The sequence below is a fragment of the Chiloscyllium plagiosum genome, chromosome 24 (assembly GCF_004010195.1).
Source record: "Chiloscyllium plagiosum isolate BGI_BamShark_2017 chromosome 24, ASM401019v2, whole genome shotgun sequence".
Classification (NCBI taxonomy): domain Eukaryota; kingdom Metazoa; phylum Chordata; class Chondrichthyes; order Orectolobiformes; family Hemiscylliidae; genus Chiloscyllium; species Chiloscyllium plagiosum.
Window position 1 is genome coordinate 46596489 of NC_057733.1, and position 13097 is coordinate 46609585.

The window sequence follows — 13097 nt, forward strand, 5'->3', positions numbered from 1 at the left end:
TCATTTGGCTTTTCTCACCAATGCAACTTGCTAACCTTTGAAATATTTATGACTTTAAATTCTAGCTTATTTATTTGAGAAATCTCACTTGCTTGTGCAGTGACTCCATTAGTAACTTGTAGTTGAAAAGTATGTTGTAGATTAGCATTAAGGGAAAATGATCGAATATTAGTAATTGTTCCTGTACATGTGAATTATGCTGCATTCTATGTCTTGGATGGACTTTGGATTTTAACAATTGGAAATCTGGTTTTGAAAAGTGTTGGCACAGCTGAAGAAACTTTGAAATACAGTAGTGAGGTTATTTACCCGATAAATGTCCTGAATCATTTGGACAATTGTTAGTGTAAATGGTAGGTTGAATAATAAATTGGACACAGTATTCTGCAAGATATGCATGTTTGAAGCAAAATATGAGCTGATTAATGGATGTCCAGTTACGTTTCTGCATTTATGGAGGGAGGAAAAGTTGCATTTTGAATCCTTCAATTTTCTCAGAACTAAGAAGTCATTCTGCAGCTGAAACTACAGATAAATTCAAGTGTTCTAATATGTGAGCTGTGATAGATTTTTGGTAGTACTCTTTTAGCAAGTTTCTAAAGTATATTTTCTTTGCCAATTCAGATAAAGTTGCAAGTAGACTCCTCCTTGACATCAGAGGACTAGAACTTGTGTTTCCAACAGGTAGAAAATACGAATGTTTCTGAAAAGCAGAAAGGAAATCCGCCTTAGAATTGTGGGTTTTATAGCAAAGGGAAGATTGGTACATGACAAGAACATAAGTAGAATGCACCAAATACATTTTGCTGCCTTAAATGGTGAATAGAAATGAGCATGACAATGCATTGCTATTATGAAACTATGTAAAATGTTTGAATCAAATTTTAATAACCAAGAGGATATGGCTGCCGGAGTAAAATTGATACAGGGTCTGAAATTGGGCTTTGAATATAATTTCAGACCTTAAACCTGTAAGGAGTAAGATGAGCTTTGGACTTTTGTTATCATCCCATGAAAGAACTACATAAAAGGAGTTCTAGGCCCAGTGTATTTTGATATGTCATGGACTTTTTGAAAGAGACTAATGAAGAGCATCCTTTATTTTCAAAACCAGTTTGCTATTAGTAGCCCAGGACAACTAATTTCTGGTTCCCAGAAAAGTGCCCTTAGAGTCAAACGAGTATACAACATGGAAGCAGGCCCTTCGGCCCAACTCGTCTATGCTGACCAATATTTCCTAAACTAATCTAGTCTCATTTGCCTGTTATTGGCCCTTATCCGTTTAAACCTTTCCATGTCCCTGTCTACATGTCTTTTAAATGTTGTAATTGTACCTGCCTCTACCATTTCTTCTGGCAGCTTATTCCATATATGCATCACACTCTGTGTAAAAAAAAGTTGCCCCTCGGGTTGCTTTTAAATCTTTCCTGTCACCAAAGTGAAAATATTATCCTCCCATTTGCTGAAATTCTATTGGTGACGTTGGTGCTGGTACTTTGTGCTGTGGCATACATGTTGTTGACACTTGGGATTTTCCCATTTGATAATTTCCAGAATTTTGACCAGGGAAGGTGAACACCTTATTTGGGGAAGAATATGGTTGGATAGGAGACAGTTCAAAGGAGACTCACCAGAGATTCCAGAGGTGAGACATTTGTCTTGTGAACCAAAATTGACCAGTTTAGGCTTATTCTCTAAAGTTTAGATAAATGAGTGGAGATCAAATTGAGGTGAATAAGATGCAGAAGGGGGTAGACAATGTAGATGTGGCGAGGGTGCTTCCTCTTGTGGGGCAATCTAGATCAAGGGGTCATAGCTTTAGGTCAAAAGGTTAGCAGATTTAAACCAGAAATGAGAAATTGCTTCTCTCAAAGAGTCTTGAATTTGTGAAATTTGCTATGCTAAAGTGCAGTGGATGCTTGGACACTATGTTTGAGGCGATATATACATTTTTCATTAGTAATAGACTTATGAAGGGTTATGGGAACCTGGCAGAAAAGTGGAGCTGAGGCTGAGATGAGATCATCCATGATCATGCTGTAATGGAGCAGGCTCAAGGGGCTGGATTGTCTACTCCTAATCTTAATTCTCATGTTAAAACCTGAAACTTGCTTCTTTTGTGTGTAGTCCAAGACAGATAGTTCACCACCACCTTCCTAAGAGCAATTAGGGTTGTGCAATAAATTTGACAGTAACTCTGTCAACAATACCTGAATCCCCTTTGCTATTGACACGTTCAGTATAGAATCCCTCAACTATACCAAATCCTCAGTTGAAAATGAAGAGAGCAAGAGCTCTTAATATACTTTTCTGGATTAAAATGAGTTCTGTTCCTGATTCAAGGAAGCAATTTTTGATAATATTAGAGTGAGGGGAAAAACAGAGGCATTTTAAGCATTCATTATTAATGATGAATGTTTCCAGATGAGGTATGAGTATGTCATGTAAAGAGTAAAACTGCTCCAGAAACCTGGTGATTCCAAACTGGGCAGAGTACAACTTGCAGCTTTGCTGTGACATTTTAATTTCCCAGGTTGACCATCCGTACTGCAACATAAAAGAGAATCTGCTATAAATTTGAAAAAGTAATGAAAGCTAATGTTGAAAATGTGTGGAAAATGAATCCCTTTTAGAACCTCTCTGAAAAGAACACAAAAATGTAATGTGCTAGGATATGTTATATTGGATATGAATATGTAGAGTACAATTTCTGAAGTAAAATGTCCAAGGTCATTATTGTCCAATTGTAATTGCTGACTAGGCACAGGTTTGGCTACAACACTATAGTTTTAGCTGCATCTGACTAAGTTTAGTAGAAAATGACACACTGCAGGTGATTAACCTTTGCTGTTGTTCTCTTTACTTTAAAACTTTGGAACTCCAGGCACAGCTCCTAACTTGAAGAAACTGTCACACATCTCCTCCTAGAATGTGCCATTAAAGGAGGTCTGGAGAGTGATGCAGTGATTTTTGTCAAGGTTCATCCTGAGCAGCTCCATTATGCAGGCCCCTGTGCTCTGCGGGCTGTCCCCCAGGACGCGCACACAGGCAACATCAACTGCGTCTGTAGGACCATCAAACTGGTGAAAGATGCTTATTTGTCTGCCCTAAACATTTTTGTCTTCCACTGTAAAGAGTTGTCCTTGACTGACTATTGCAGACTGGCACATTCCAAGGTCCAAGACTACACACTGAGGGACACACTGAAGCTTGGGGCAGCTGTTGCCAAAGCCCATCAAGGGTCTTTCTGCCAAAGCATAATCAGTTGTCAGACCCTCTTGGTGCCTCCAAATGAATGTAAATAGTTTCCTGCATAATTGGAAAATGCCTTTGTTTTGCGCAACTGTAGCAAAGCTCTGAGAAATGTCAAAAAAATCCAATGTTTTATCTTTTACGTTGCAGACTCTACAATCTTTAAAATCTTTGTATATACTTTTAAATGTTTTTGTGAATTAAGTATATTTTTGAAATTAAAAAATGCTCTGAAATTTATGTAGTGTTTTAGGTTTTTGTCAAACAGTTATGAGTAGTGCTCTGACTATATTCGAGTAACTGTTGAGATGGCTGTCATATCTAATAAGTCACATTGGACCATGCATGTAACACTGTGCCTTCTTTGTTGAGCTTCTAGCCTTTGTTATGTAATACAGGAGCAATTGTTCCAGTTTGCTGAGCTGAACATGATGCGAGCTGCCCTTCTGCAGTGTTGCTGGGGTTCTAAGATGCTGAGGTCTGTCCACGGTGTCTGTCCATGTTGCACATCATTTTAGCAGATCTCCAGTAAGCAGGAATTAAATTAGTAACATGTACAGAATGATCAAAAGACACTTGCAAACTTTGGGCTCAGGTGTAGATTCTCTGTAATTGAGTTGTCTAAAACATTTGTTCTCATTAACAAGCATTTTCAGCAACAGACACTAGAAACTTGGGGAAAGAAATGGAGAATTCTAAATTTAACATCCTAAAGTTCATGTTTGCCATCCCCCATTCCTAAATCACCCGATTGCTGGACTTCAGGGTCTAATGATGACCATGAAGTGATTGTCAATTGCCAGAAAAAACGTTTGATTCACTAATGTCCTTTAGAGAAAGAAACTGACATCCTTACTGGTCTGCACTACTTGTGACTTCAGACCCACAGCAATATCTGGTTGATTTTTTAAACTGCCCTCTGGGCAATTAGGGATTTGCTTTAAATATTGACTTGGCCAGTGACATCCTCATCCTGTGAATGAAAGAAAGCATTATAAGCAAAGGATGCACTTAAAATATGACAAAATCTTTCAGTGTCAATGAAGTGCTTATTTGAAAGTAATGTGGGAAACTGTTGTAGTTGACTTGTATACAGTGTGGTCGTCATTAATGGCTGTGAGCTAGGTAAATAACTTGCATTTATGTTATACTTTGCATAATTCGAAAACATGTCACAGCTTCTGACGTACTTTTGACCAGATGTATTTGTTGTAGTGGCACTAATTGAGAGATAAATATTCATCAAACATTGAGTGAACATCTCAACCTTTCTCTGAATTGTGCTATAACACCTTGTGTGAACTAAGGAAGCATTTGGATATTCCTTCAGTCCCACAATTAAAATCTCAATCTAGATTACTTGCTCAGATTACTGCAGTAAGCCTTTGACCTGGGACCTTCCAATATGGAAGTGTATGACAGAATCAAAATCTGGGAGCTCAAGTACAGTTACTCTATCTGAGATTGATTGATCACTGTCCAGGAATTGAGTCTATAGTCTCTAACTAAAGTACTTGGGTTATCAGGGAGCCATCTGGATTGTAATACTTACCAATGTAAAAGTACACTTTGGCATGCATTGTGTTTTTACTCCTGGAGATAGCACAGAAGAACATGAACTGACTGTTTTTCCAGGAAACAACTTAGGGGTGTGTATTATTTGTTTTCTTAGCCCTTACTGTTGCAAGTGATGGTGGTTATTCCAACAATAACACTGTTTTTGAGTGAAGCACAAACAGCTTTTACAGTCTGTTAAGATTATTGTAGTGACTTTTGTCCTCCATGCTTACTAAATAACATTAAGTAATGCACGCTAATTCCCAGGTTCAGAGTGTGGAGTCACATGGGTGAAACTCAGTAAGGTTGGTATCTTTCTAACCCTGAAGGACATTACTGTAAAACCCATTTCGTTCATGAATTGAGGACGTAGTTTCATCGTGGTCATTAGACTTTTATTCCAGATTTATTAGTTAGGGGAAGCGAAGGCCTCGTGGTAGTATTGCTAGACTTATTAATTCAGTAACTTGGCTAATATTCTGGCGACTCTACAGCAAATGGTGAAATTTGAATTTGATAGTAATCTGGAATTAATAATCTACTGATGACTGGGAGACCATTATTGATTGTGAGAAAACCCCATCTGGTTCACTAAATGCCCTTTAAGGGATGAAACTATCACCCTTGCCTGGCCTACATGTCACTACTGATCCAAAGCAATGTGGTTGACTCAATTGCCCTTTGAAAAGGACGAGCAAGCCACTCAGTTCAGAGGCAACTCGGGATGGGCAATAAATGTTGACAAGCCAGTGACGCCCATGTGTGAATGGAAAAAAATTTCACCAGTTGTTGTGGTGGTCTTTGGACTCTTCTCTTGTGCAGTAGACGATACCTTTTGAATTGCTAGTCCAGTAAAATTATCACGATGCTACCATTTTCATGTGTGGGATAAAACTTGATGTTTGAAGAAATTAATGATACCTATTACAGTATCCACAAGAGAGGTTTATGACAGTAGTATTGTTTCTACTGTCGGGCTAAAATGTTCAGGTTGAACTCTCACTTTCTGTGGAAGTGTCTCATAACATTTTTATTAACCGTTTTATTTTTGTAAATATATCTTTGATAACTTTTTCAAGTAGCACCCACAATGGAGAAAGGTGTCCCTAGGTACATAAAGCCAATGGAGAAAGTGGACAGTGAGCTAAAGAAGGTGATCAGAGGTGGAATTTGAGGCCTGGCTAGAAAAGAGGCAAGTAGGTGAGGTAAAGGGGTTTATAGAGACAATATCGGAGAATAAAACATCCATGGCAGACAGGGCAAATGAATGGATGGAGCAAGTAGGATGTGGAATGATGGATGTGCAAGAGATTTTGCAAGCGTCACATAGACATTCTCCCCGTGTTTGTGAGGGTTTCTTCCGGGTGTTCCGGTTTCCTTCCACAGTCCAAAGGTGTGCAGGTTATGTGACTTGACCATGCTAAATTTTCCATAGTGTCCTGAGATGTGCAGGCTAGCTGGATAAGCCATGAAATCTCACTTTCTGTGGAAGTGTCTCATAACATTTTTATTAACCGTTTGTGGGGGGGGGGTGAGGTCTGGGTGGAATGCTCTTTGATGGGCCGAATGACCTATTTCTGCATTAGGGATTCTGTGGCGATGATGATGGCAGGTAGGATTACTTCCAGTTTGTGCTGCAAATGCAAGCAGGTTTATTGAAAATCTTCTGTGGTGTACACTTTGATCAATGACGTTGTACTGCTATGAATGTTTCGTGGAGTTTGTTTCTTTTTCCAGATTTAGAGTTTAGATTTCTGGCTAATTGGTAAAGAGTTGATAGGCTAACTATTAACAGTATAATGGACCTTTCTCTTTTTGAGAAGAAGTGAGAAGAGCCCACACTCATTTTGAAAGGTTGTCATTCTAAGATGGGACTTCTACTGATCTGTGGCCTTAACTGAGAAGGAAAGAATACTCACTAAATTCACATAAAGGTATTATTTAACAAAAGGGTTCTTATGATTGTGTTCTCTCTGCTTTGGATGATCAGTGTAAGTTGCAAATATCTGAAATGTTTTGTACTGATTCTTTAGGTTCGGATTGCTCTACAACTTGAAGATGGATCCAGACTGCAACACTTTTTTCAGTCTAGTTTAACTCTCTGGGATCTTCTTGATCACTTTCCTGAGACCAGGTGAGGCATGTCACTATTTTGGTCTTCATTCGGTTTTTGGCAGAACAGAGTTTTCCTACTCCTCAACATATTGTTATCCTTCATTGGGCTAGCATGCTGGAAATCATGTCCTGTTATTCCTGGATTTGTCACAAAAATATACATAATTCCCCAGTTTATCTGTTTGTTAGACCCAGGTTGACAGAAAGCACAGACCATTTTTCTATACTTAACAAGAATTATAGCTTCTTTCAAATAAATTGATTATAAGTAAACAACTATGAACCATCTACATATAATTCTATTAAAACTCTAACCATTCCCTCCCAATAAATAATGCAAATACAAACATGGAAAAACATATATTTTATGGGTGGAGAGAGACGCTGGGAAGGCTGTTGAATGATCCCTGTCCAAAGGGTTCACTGAGAGATGTTTTTTATTGTCAGTACTTGCTGTTCCTGGATCTTCCTTCTCCAGATACTTTCACTTAGTTTTAGTAGGCTTCCTACAAGCTTGAGCTATTTCTTAATGCAGAGAAAGGACGTCTCTTTCCTTTCTGGAAGTCCATTGACTACTGTCTAATCATTCACACCTACAAGCTGTTTAGCTTTCTGTAACCCAATTTCATTATTTGGGCGGCACGGTGGCACAGTGGTTAGCACTGATGCCTCACAGCGCCAGAGACCCGGGTTCAATTCCCGCCTCAGGCGCCTGACTGTGTGGAGTTTGCACGTTCTCCCCGTGTCTGCGTGGGTTTCCTCTGGGTGCTCCGGTTTCCTCCCACAATCCAAAAGATGTGCAGGTCAGGTGAATTGGCCATGCTAAATTGCCCGTAGTGTTAGGTAAGGGGTAAATGTAGGGGTAGGGTATGGGTGGGTTGCGCTTCGGCGGGGCGGTGTGGACTTGTTGGGCCGAAGGGCCTGTTTCCACACTGTAAGTAATCTAAAAAATCTAATCTAATTTGTCACCAACAACTAATCACCAGTGCACAAACCAGTCATCTATTTGTTGTCTGCTCCCTGGTTCAGTTGTGTATGACAAAACATCTCTCATCCACTGCTTGAACAAACAGCAGTGTTAACAGCCCTTACAATGAGTGTCAGGCAACTAGCTTTTTAAAAGCAGTCATCTTTACCACAATCCTTTCTTTACAAAACATTGTTTTTCCCATTTCTGACAATGATCAAAAATGCGGATAAATAAAATGATACAACATACAGCAAAACTCAGTTTATCGTGGTTTTCTCATGGTGTTGAATCTCATAATTGAAATTATTTGTTAATTCAGATCAATATTCATGTACTGAATGCGATGCTGTTCTTCAATGCCACATTCAACAGACTTTACAAATTTTCATCTGCTTTTTGAGAATATGTTGCAGGTGTGGCAAATATTCAGTTCAATGCAATGTTTTTCCACCTTTACTCGATTACAGGCCTTCATAAATATTTGCACTTCTGTAATTGTCTATCGGTAAAGAAAGATGGAAGTAAATATTTGGAATCTATGTCAAATGGTAACATTAGAACAGGAAACGAGAATAGGCCACTCAGTCCTTGAGCTTGCTTCGCCATTCAATAAGATCACAGCTGATCTGTTTTTAACCTCAGCTCTACATTCCTGTATACCCTGACAATCTTTCAATACTTTGGTAATCTATTGACCTCTGCCATGAAAAGATTTAAGGATTCTGCATCCATTGTCTTTTGAGGAAAGAGAATTCAATTGTTCCATCTTTATTTTAATCAAAGATATTGAAGACAAATGTAGCAAACCTGGCTGGATCTCCACAGGAAAAAAAAAATTGTAGAATTTCTGAAACCCTTAGAGAGAAAATAAAGTTTTATCAGTTTTGTCTTCAATGGGCAACCTTTCACTTTTAAACTGTTGACCCCAGTTCTAGATTCTTCCACAAGATAAAACATCCTTTTGACATCCACCCAGTTTAGTCCCCTCAGGATCTTGTCTGTTCTCGTGAAGTCATCTCTGACTCTTTCCAAAGACTCTTATGAGTCTTTTCTCCTAATGCAATCCACTCATTCTGGGTACTAGTCTAGTTAACCGTCTGAGCTACTTTCAACACAGTAGCATCTTTTCGTAAGTACAGTGACTAACACTGTGCACAATGCTCCATTGATGTGTTTCACCAATGTTTCACAAAATTTCACTTGCATTCAATTCCCCATGCAATGAAGCGTAATGTTCTCTTAGCTTTCCTGATTACTTGCTGTACTTGTATACTGAACTTGATGCACCAGGCTATCTGTACATCTCAGAGCTCCTCATCTTCTCACTATTTATATTGCATGCTTTTTTTATTCTTTCTGCCAAAATAGACAATTTCACACACTTTCCCACGTTGTATTCCATTTGCCAGACCTTCGCCCACTCACTTAATCTATCTATGCAATCTTTGTAGGCTTCTTATATCCTCTTCACAACTCACTTGCCTGCCTTTGTGACATCTGCAAAGTTAGCTACTATATCTTTTGTCCCTTCATCCAAATCATTTATATAAATTGTAAAGACTTGAGACCCCAGTGCTCACCCCTGTGTTAAACCACTCGAGACATCCTGCCAGCATTAAAATAACCTAATTATTCCGGCTCTGCAGCAGCAGAATGTACTGGTCAGGAAAAAAAAATGCTCTTTTATTCTTAACTTGTGCATTTCTTGGTCCTGTTACCTGAAATCATTTATTCTTTATCTGGATGTGTTCCAATGGTTCATTTCTGTACTACTTCCAAATGGGCATTATTTGTGATAAATATTGAAAATGATTTGTGTCAAGGTGTTCTCATTTTGGTCATTGTAACTGAATTGGATACTGTCATGTCTTGATGTCCATATGTATATATTTCTAGAAGAGGCCACTGCCTTTCAGTTGAGGGCAGGAACCCTGGCCAATCTTCTCTCTGGCCAATGCAGGAAGGCTGAAACCAGTTGCAGTACTCCTCCTGTAGTGAGCTAACTGAGTACTCGCTGACAATTAACTTCAGAATGCTTTGGGTGTGAGGTTTAGCTTATTACTGTGTAAATCTTTTGCAGCATTGAAGAGTGCATTTTGAAAATATTTCTGAAAAATGAATCCCAGATAGCATTGTTATTTACATTTGGGTATTATCAATGCATATTGTGTTCCAGTGCTTGAGCTGAGTAACTAAAAGATCTGATCATTGTCCTCACTTTGCTTTATATTAAAAAAAATTAAAATGTCACTGCATATATATGATATTTATCTAACTCAAGGTTTGCACATACCACCTTTTATGTGGTAGGTACAATGGCCAGTTTGAGCAGATCGTGCAAGAGAGTGCATTGTTTTATTGTTTGCTTGCCTCTTACTCCTTGGTTGATTTGCTGTATACCATACTGGATGGCCATATTTCAGGACTGGATGGATATAAGCTTTTCGTCTGAGGAATAATCTCCTTCCACAGTGAACGTGATGTTGCTAATGAGTTGGGGTCATGCCTTCTGCCTCTTGAAAGTTTTGCTGTTTGCCTGCTGATGCTGGTTTTTACAGTTAGCTCCTAAGCCTTCATATTCAGCTCCTTGACTTTATTTGGAGAGCAAAATAGTGCCTTTTCCTTGCATTATTGTGGTCATTCTTCCAAATCGGCTAGGAATCTCTAGGACGTTTTAAATCCTATTGTGCTCACCAAGGCTACCCAACACTGACACCATTAACATACCCAAATTCAAGCAGGGGGAAATGTCAGTGATGTGTTTGAGGGACAGTTGAGAGCTGCTATCTAACATCCATTAGGAGCTCTTGCCATTGTGTAAAACCCTTTTCAGATTATTGCCAGCAGTTTGACACTCATTCTGTGCTCAAGCAGTTATCCTTAAATGAATTCACTGTGGGGGGTTTTGAGAGTTGAAATGGTATTTCAAAGCTATTATGTAGGAAAGTCTTGCTACACCTGTACAGGTCATTGTTGAGAAAATACCTGGAATATTGTATTGTTCCGGTCTTGTTACTTCAGGAGGGATATACTGTCATTGACAATATTTCAGAGAACATTTACTGGACTGATTTCTCAAGTGGAAGAAAGTAAGGACTGCAGATGCTGGAGGGTGAGTCAAAAAGTGTGACACTGGAAAAGTACAGCAAGTCAGGCAGCATCCGAGGAGCAGGAAAGTCTGAAATAAGCTCTTCATCAAGAATGTAGAGGAGGAAGGTGGCTGAGAGACAAATAGGAGGGTGGGGGTGGGGCTGGGGGAGGTAGCTGAGAAGGCGATGGGTGAATACAGGTAGGGCGTGATTGTGATACATTGGCGGTGAGGGTGGAGAGGATAGGTGGAAAGGAAGATGGACAGGCCAAAAGGGCAGTGTTGAGTTGGAGGTTTGGATCTGGGGTGAGGTGGGGGAGGGAAAATTTGGAAACTAATGAAGTCCGTGTTGATGCCGTGTGATTGAAGGGCACCGCCAACACAACCTCCACACCTGGCACCTTACCTTGCTGCAGCAGGTGTAAAATCTGTCCCTTTCCACCTTTCAATGTGGTCTCCTGTACATCAGGGTGACAGAATGCCAACATCTCTGGGACACATGCACCCAACAAGTTCACCGCACTGTGGCCGACCATTTCAACCACCCCCCCCCCCCCCCCCGCTCCCGACTCCATTAAGGACATGTAAGTCCTGCGCTGCCTCAACCAAATCTGAGCCACCCTACACCTGGAGGAAGATTGCCTCATCTTCCGAATTGGGATCCTTTAACCCCCCACCTGCATTGACCTAATGGCTTACCAGCTACCTTCTCACCCCCCCCGCGTCCCACCTCCACCCTCCTATTTATCTCTGACCCCCCCAAAGAATTGGTGTGAACCCGATGGGCTGAATGGCCTATTTTCCCAAGTTGGGTTCCATGAAAGGTTGAGCAATTTGAGCCTATGTTCATTGGAATTTTGAAGAATAAGAGGTGATTTTACTGAAACATAAGATTCTAAGGGGGCTTGACAAGGTAGATGTCAAGGAATCTCACTGCAGTGCAGGGTAAGTGTGTCTCTGTCTTTCTAAAGGGTTAATGCAAGTAGTTCATTCTTCTGGTTAGGACAGAATTCAGATAGTGAGTAAGTTGGGGGGACTACTTGTTAGAAAGTAATAATTGTAATTTTTAACATGCAAAGTAACAACCAGTAGGTCAGTTAAACCACACTGTAAACTTCTGCTATAAATTCTGTGTCTTACAATCTTATTCTCCACAACCACTTGATGAAGGAGCAGTGCTCTGAAAGCTAGTGCTTCCAAATAAACCTGTTGGACTATAACCTGGTGTTGTGTGATTTTTAACTTTGTACACCCCAGTCCAACACTGGAGTCTCCAAATCCAGGATGGTGTGTTGCCTTCCTAGTGGCAGGATCATAGATTCTTTGAAGAAGTAACAAAGAGGATTAATGAGTAACAAGGTGGTGATCTTTGTGGACTTAAGTAAGGCATTTGACAAGGTTCCGCATGATAGACAGGTTAACAAGGTTAGATCGCACTGATACAGAACTGGCTCAAAGTGGTGTGGGGAGTGGTGGTAGAGGGTTGCTTTTCAGACTGTAGGTCTGTGACCAGCGATGTGTGGCAAGGGTTGGTGTTAATTCCATGCTTTTTGTCATTTATATAAATGATTTGGATATGAACAAATGAGATATGGTTAGCAAGTTTGCAGATGACACCAAAATTGGACAGTGAAGAAGGTTACCAGTGAAGAAGGTTTTGTGCGGGGGAAATCATGCCTTACCAACTTAATAGAGTTCTTCGAGGAAGTGACCAAGTTGTTAGATGAAGGAAGGGCTGTTGATGTTATATACATGGACTTTAGTAAGGCGTTTGATAAGGTTCCCCATTGTAGACTGATGGAGAAAGTGAAGTCACATGGTGTGCAGCATGTTCTATCTAGGTGGATAAAGAACTGGTTGAGCAACAGGAGACAGAGAGTAGTAGTTGAAGGGAGTTTCTCGAAATGGAGAAAGGTGACCAGTGGTGTTCCACAGGGGTCAGTATTGGGGGCCACTGTTGTTTGTAAATGCTAGAAGAGGGCACTGTTGATATGATCAGCAAGTTTGCAGATGACACAAAGATTGGTGGAGTAGCAGAAAGCATAAGGGACTGACAGAGAATACAGGAGGATATAGATAGACTGGAGACTTGGGCGGAAAAGTGGCAGATGGCTT

At 40.0% G+C, this 13097-nt stretch overlaps 1 protein-coding gene across 3 annotated transcripts in view; it reads left to right on the forward strand.

The window, feature by feature from the left end:
- aspscr1 (ASPSCR1 tether for SLC2A4, UBX domain containing) overlaps positions 1–13097 on the forward strand; it is a 218758-nt gene that overhangs the window by 31744 nt on the left and 173917 nt on the right. For all 3 annotated transcript variants that reach the window (XM_043714989.1, XM_043714988.1, XM_043714990.1), the window contains exon 4: positions 6843–6943. In XM_043714989.1, coding sequence (XP_043570924.1) covers positions 6843–6943 — 101 coding nt within the window. The remainder of the gene's footprint in view (positions 1–6842; positions 6944–13097) is intronic.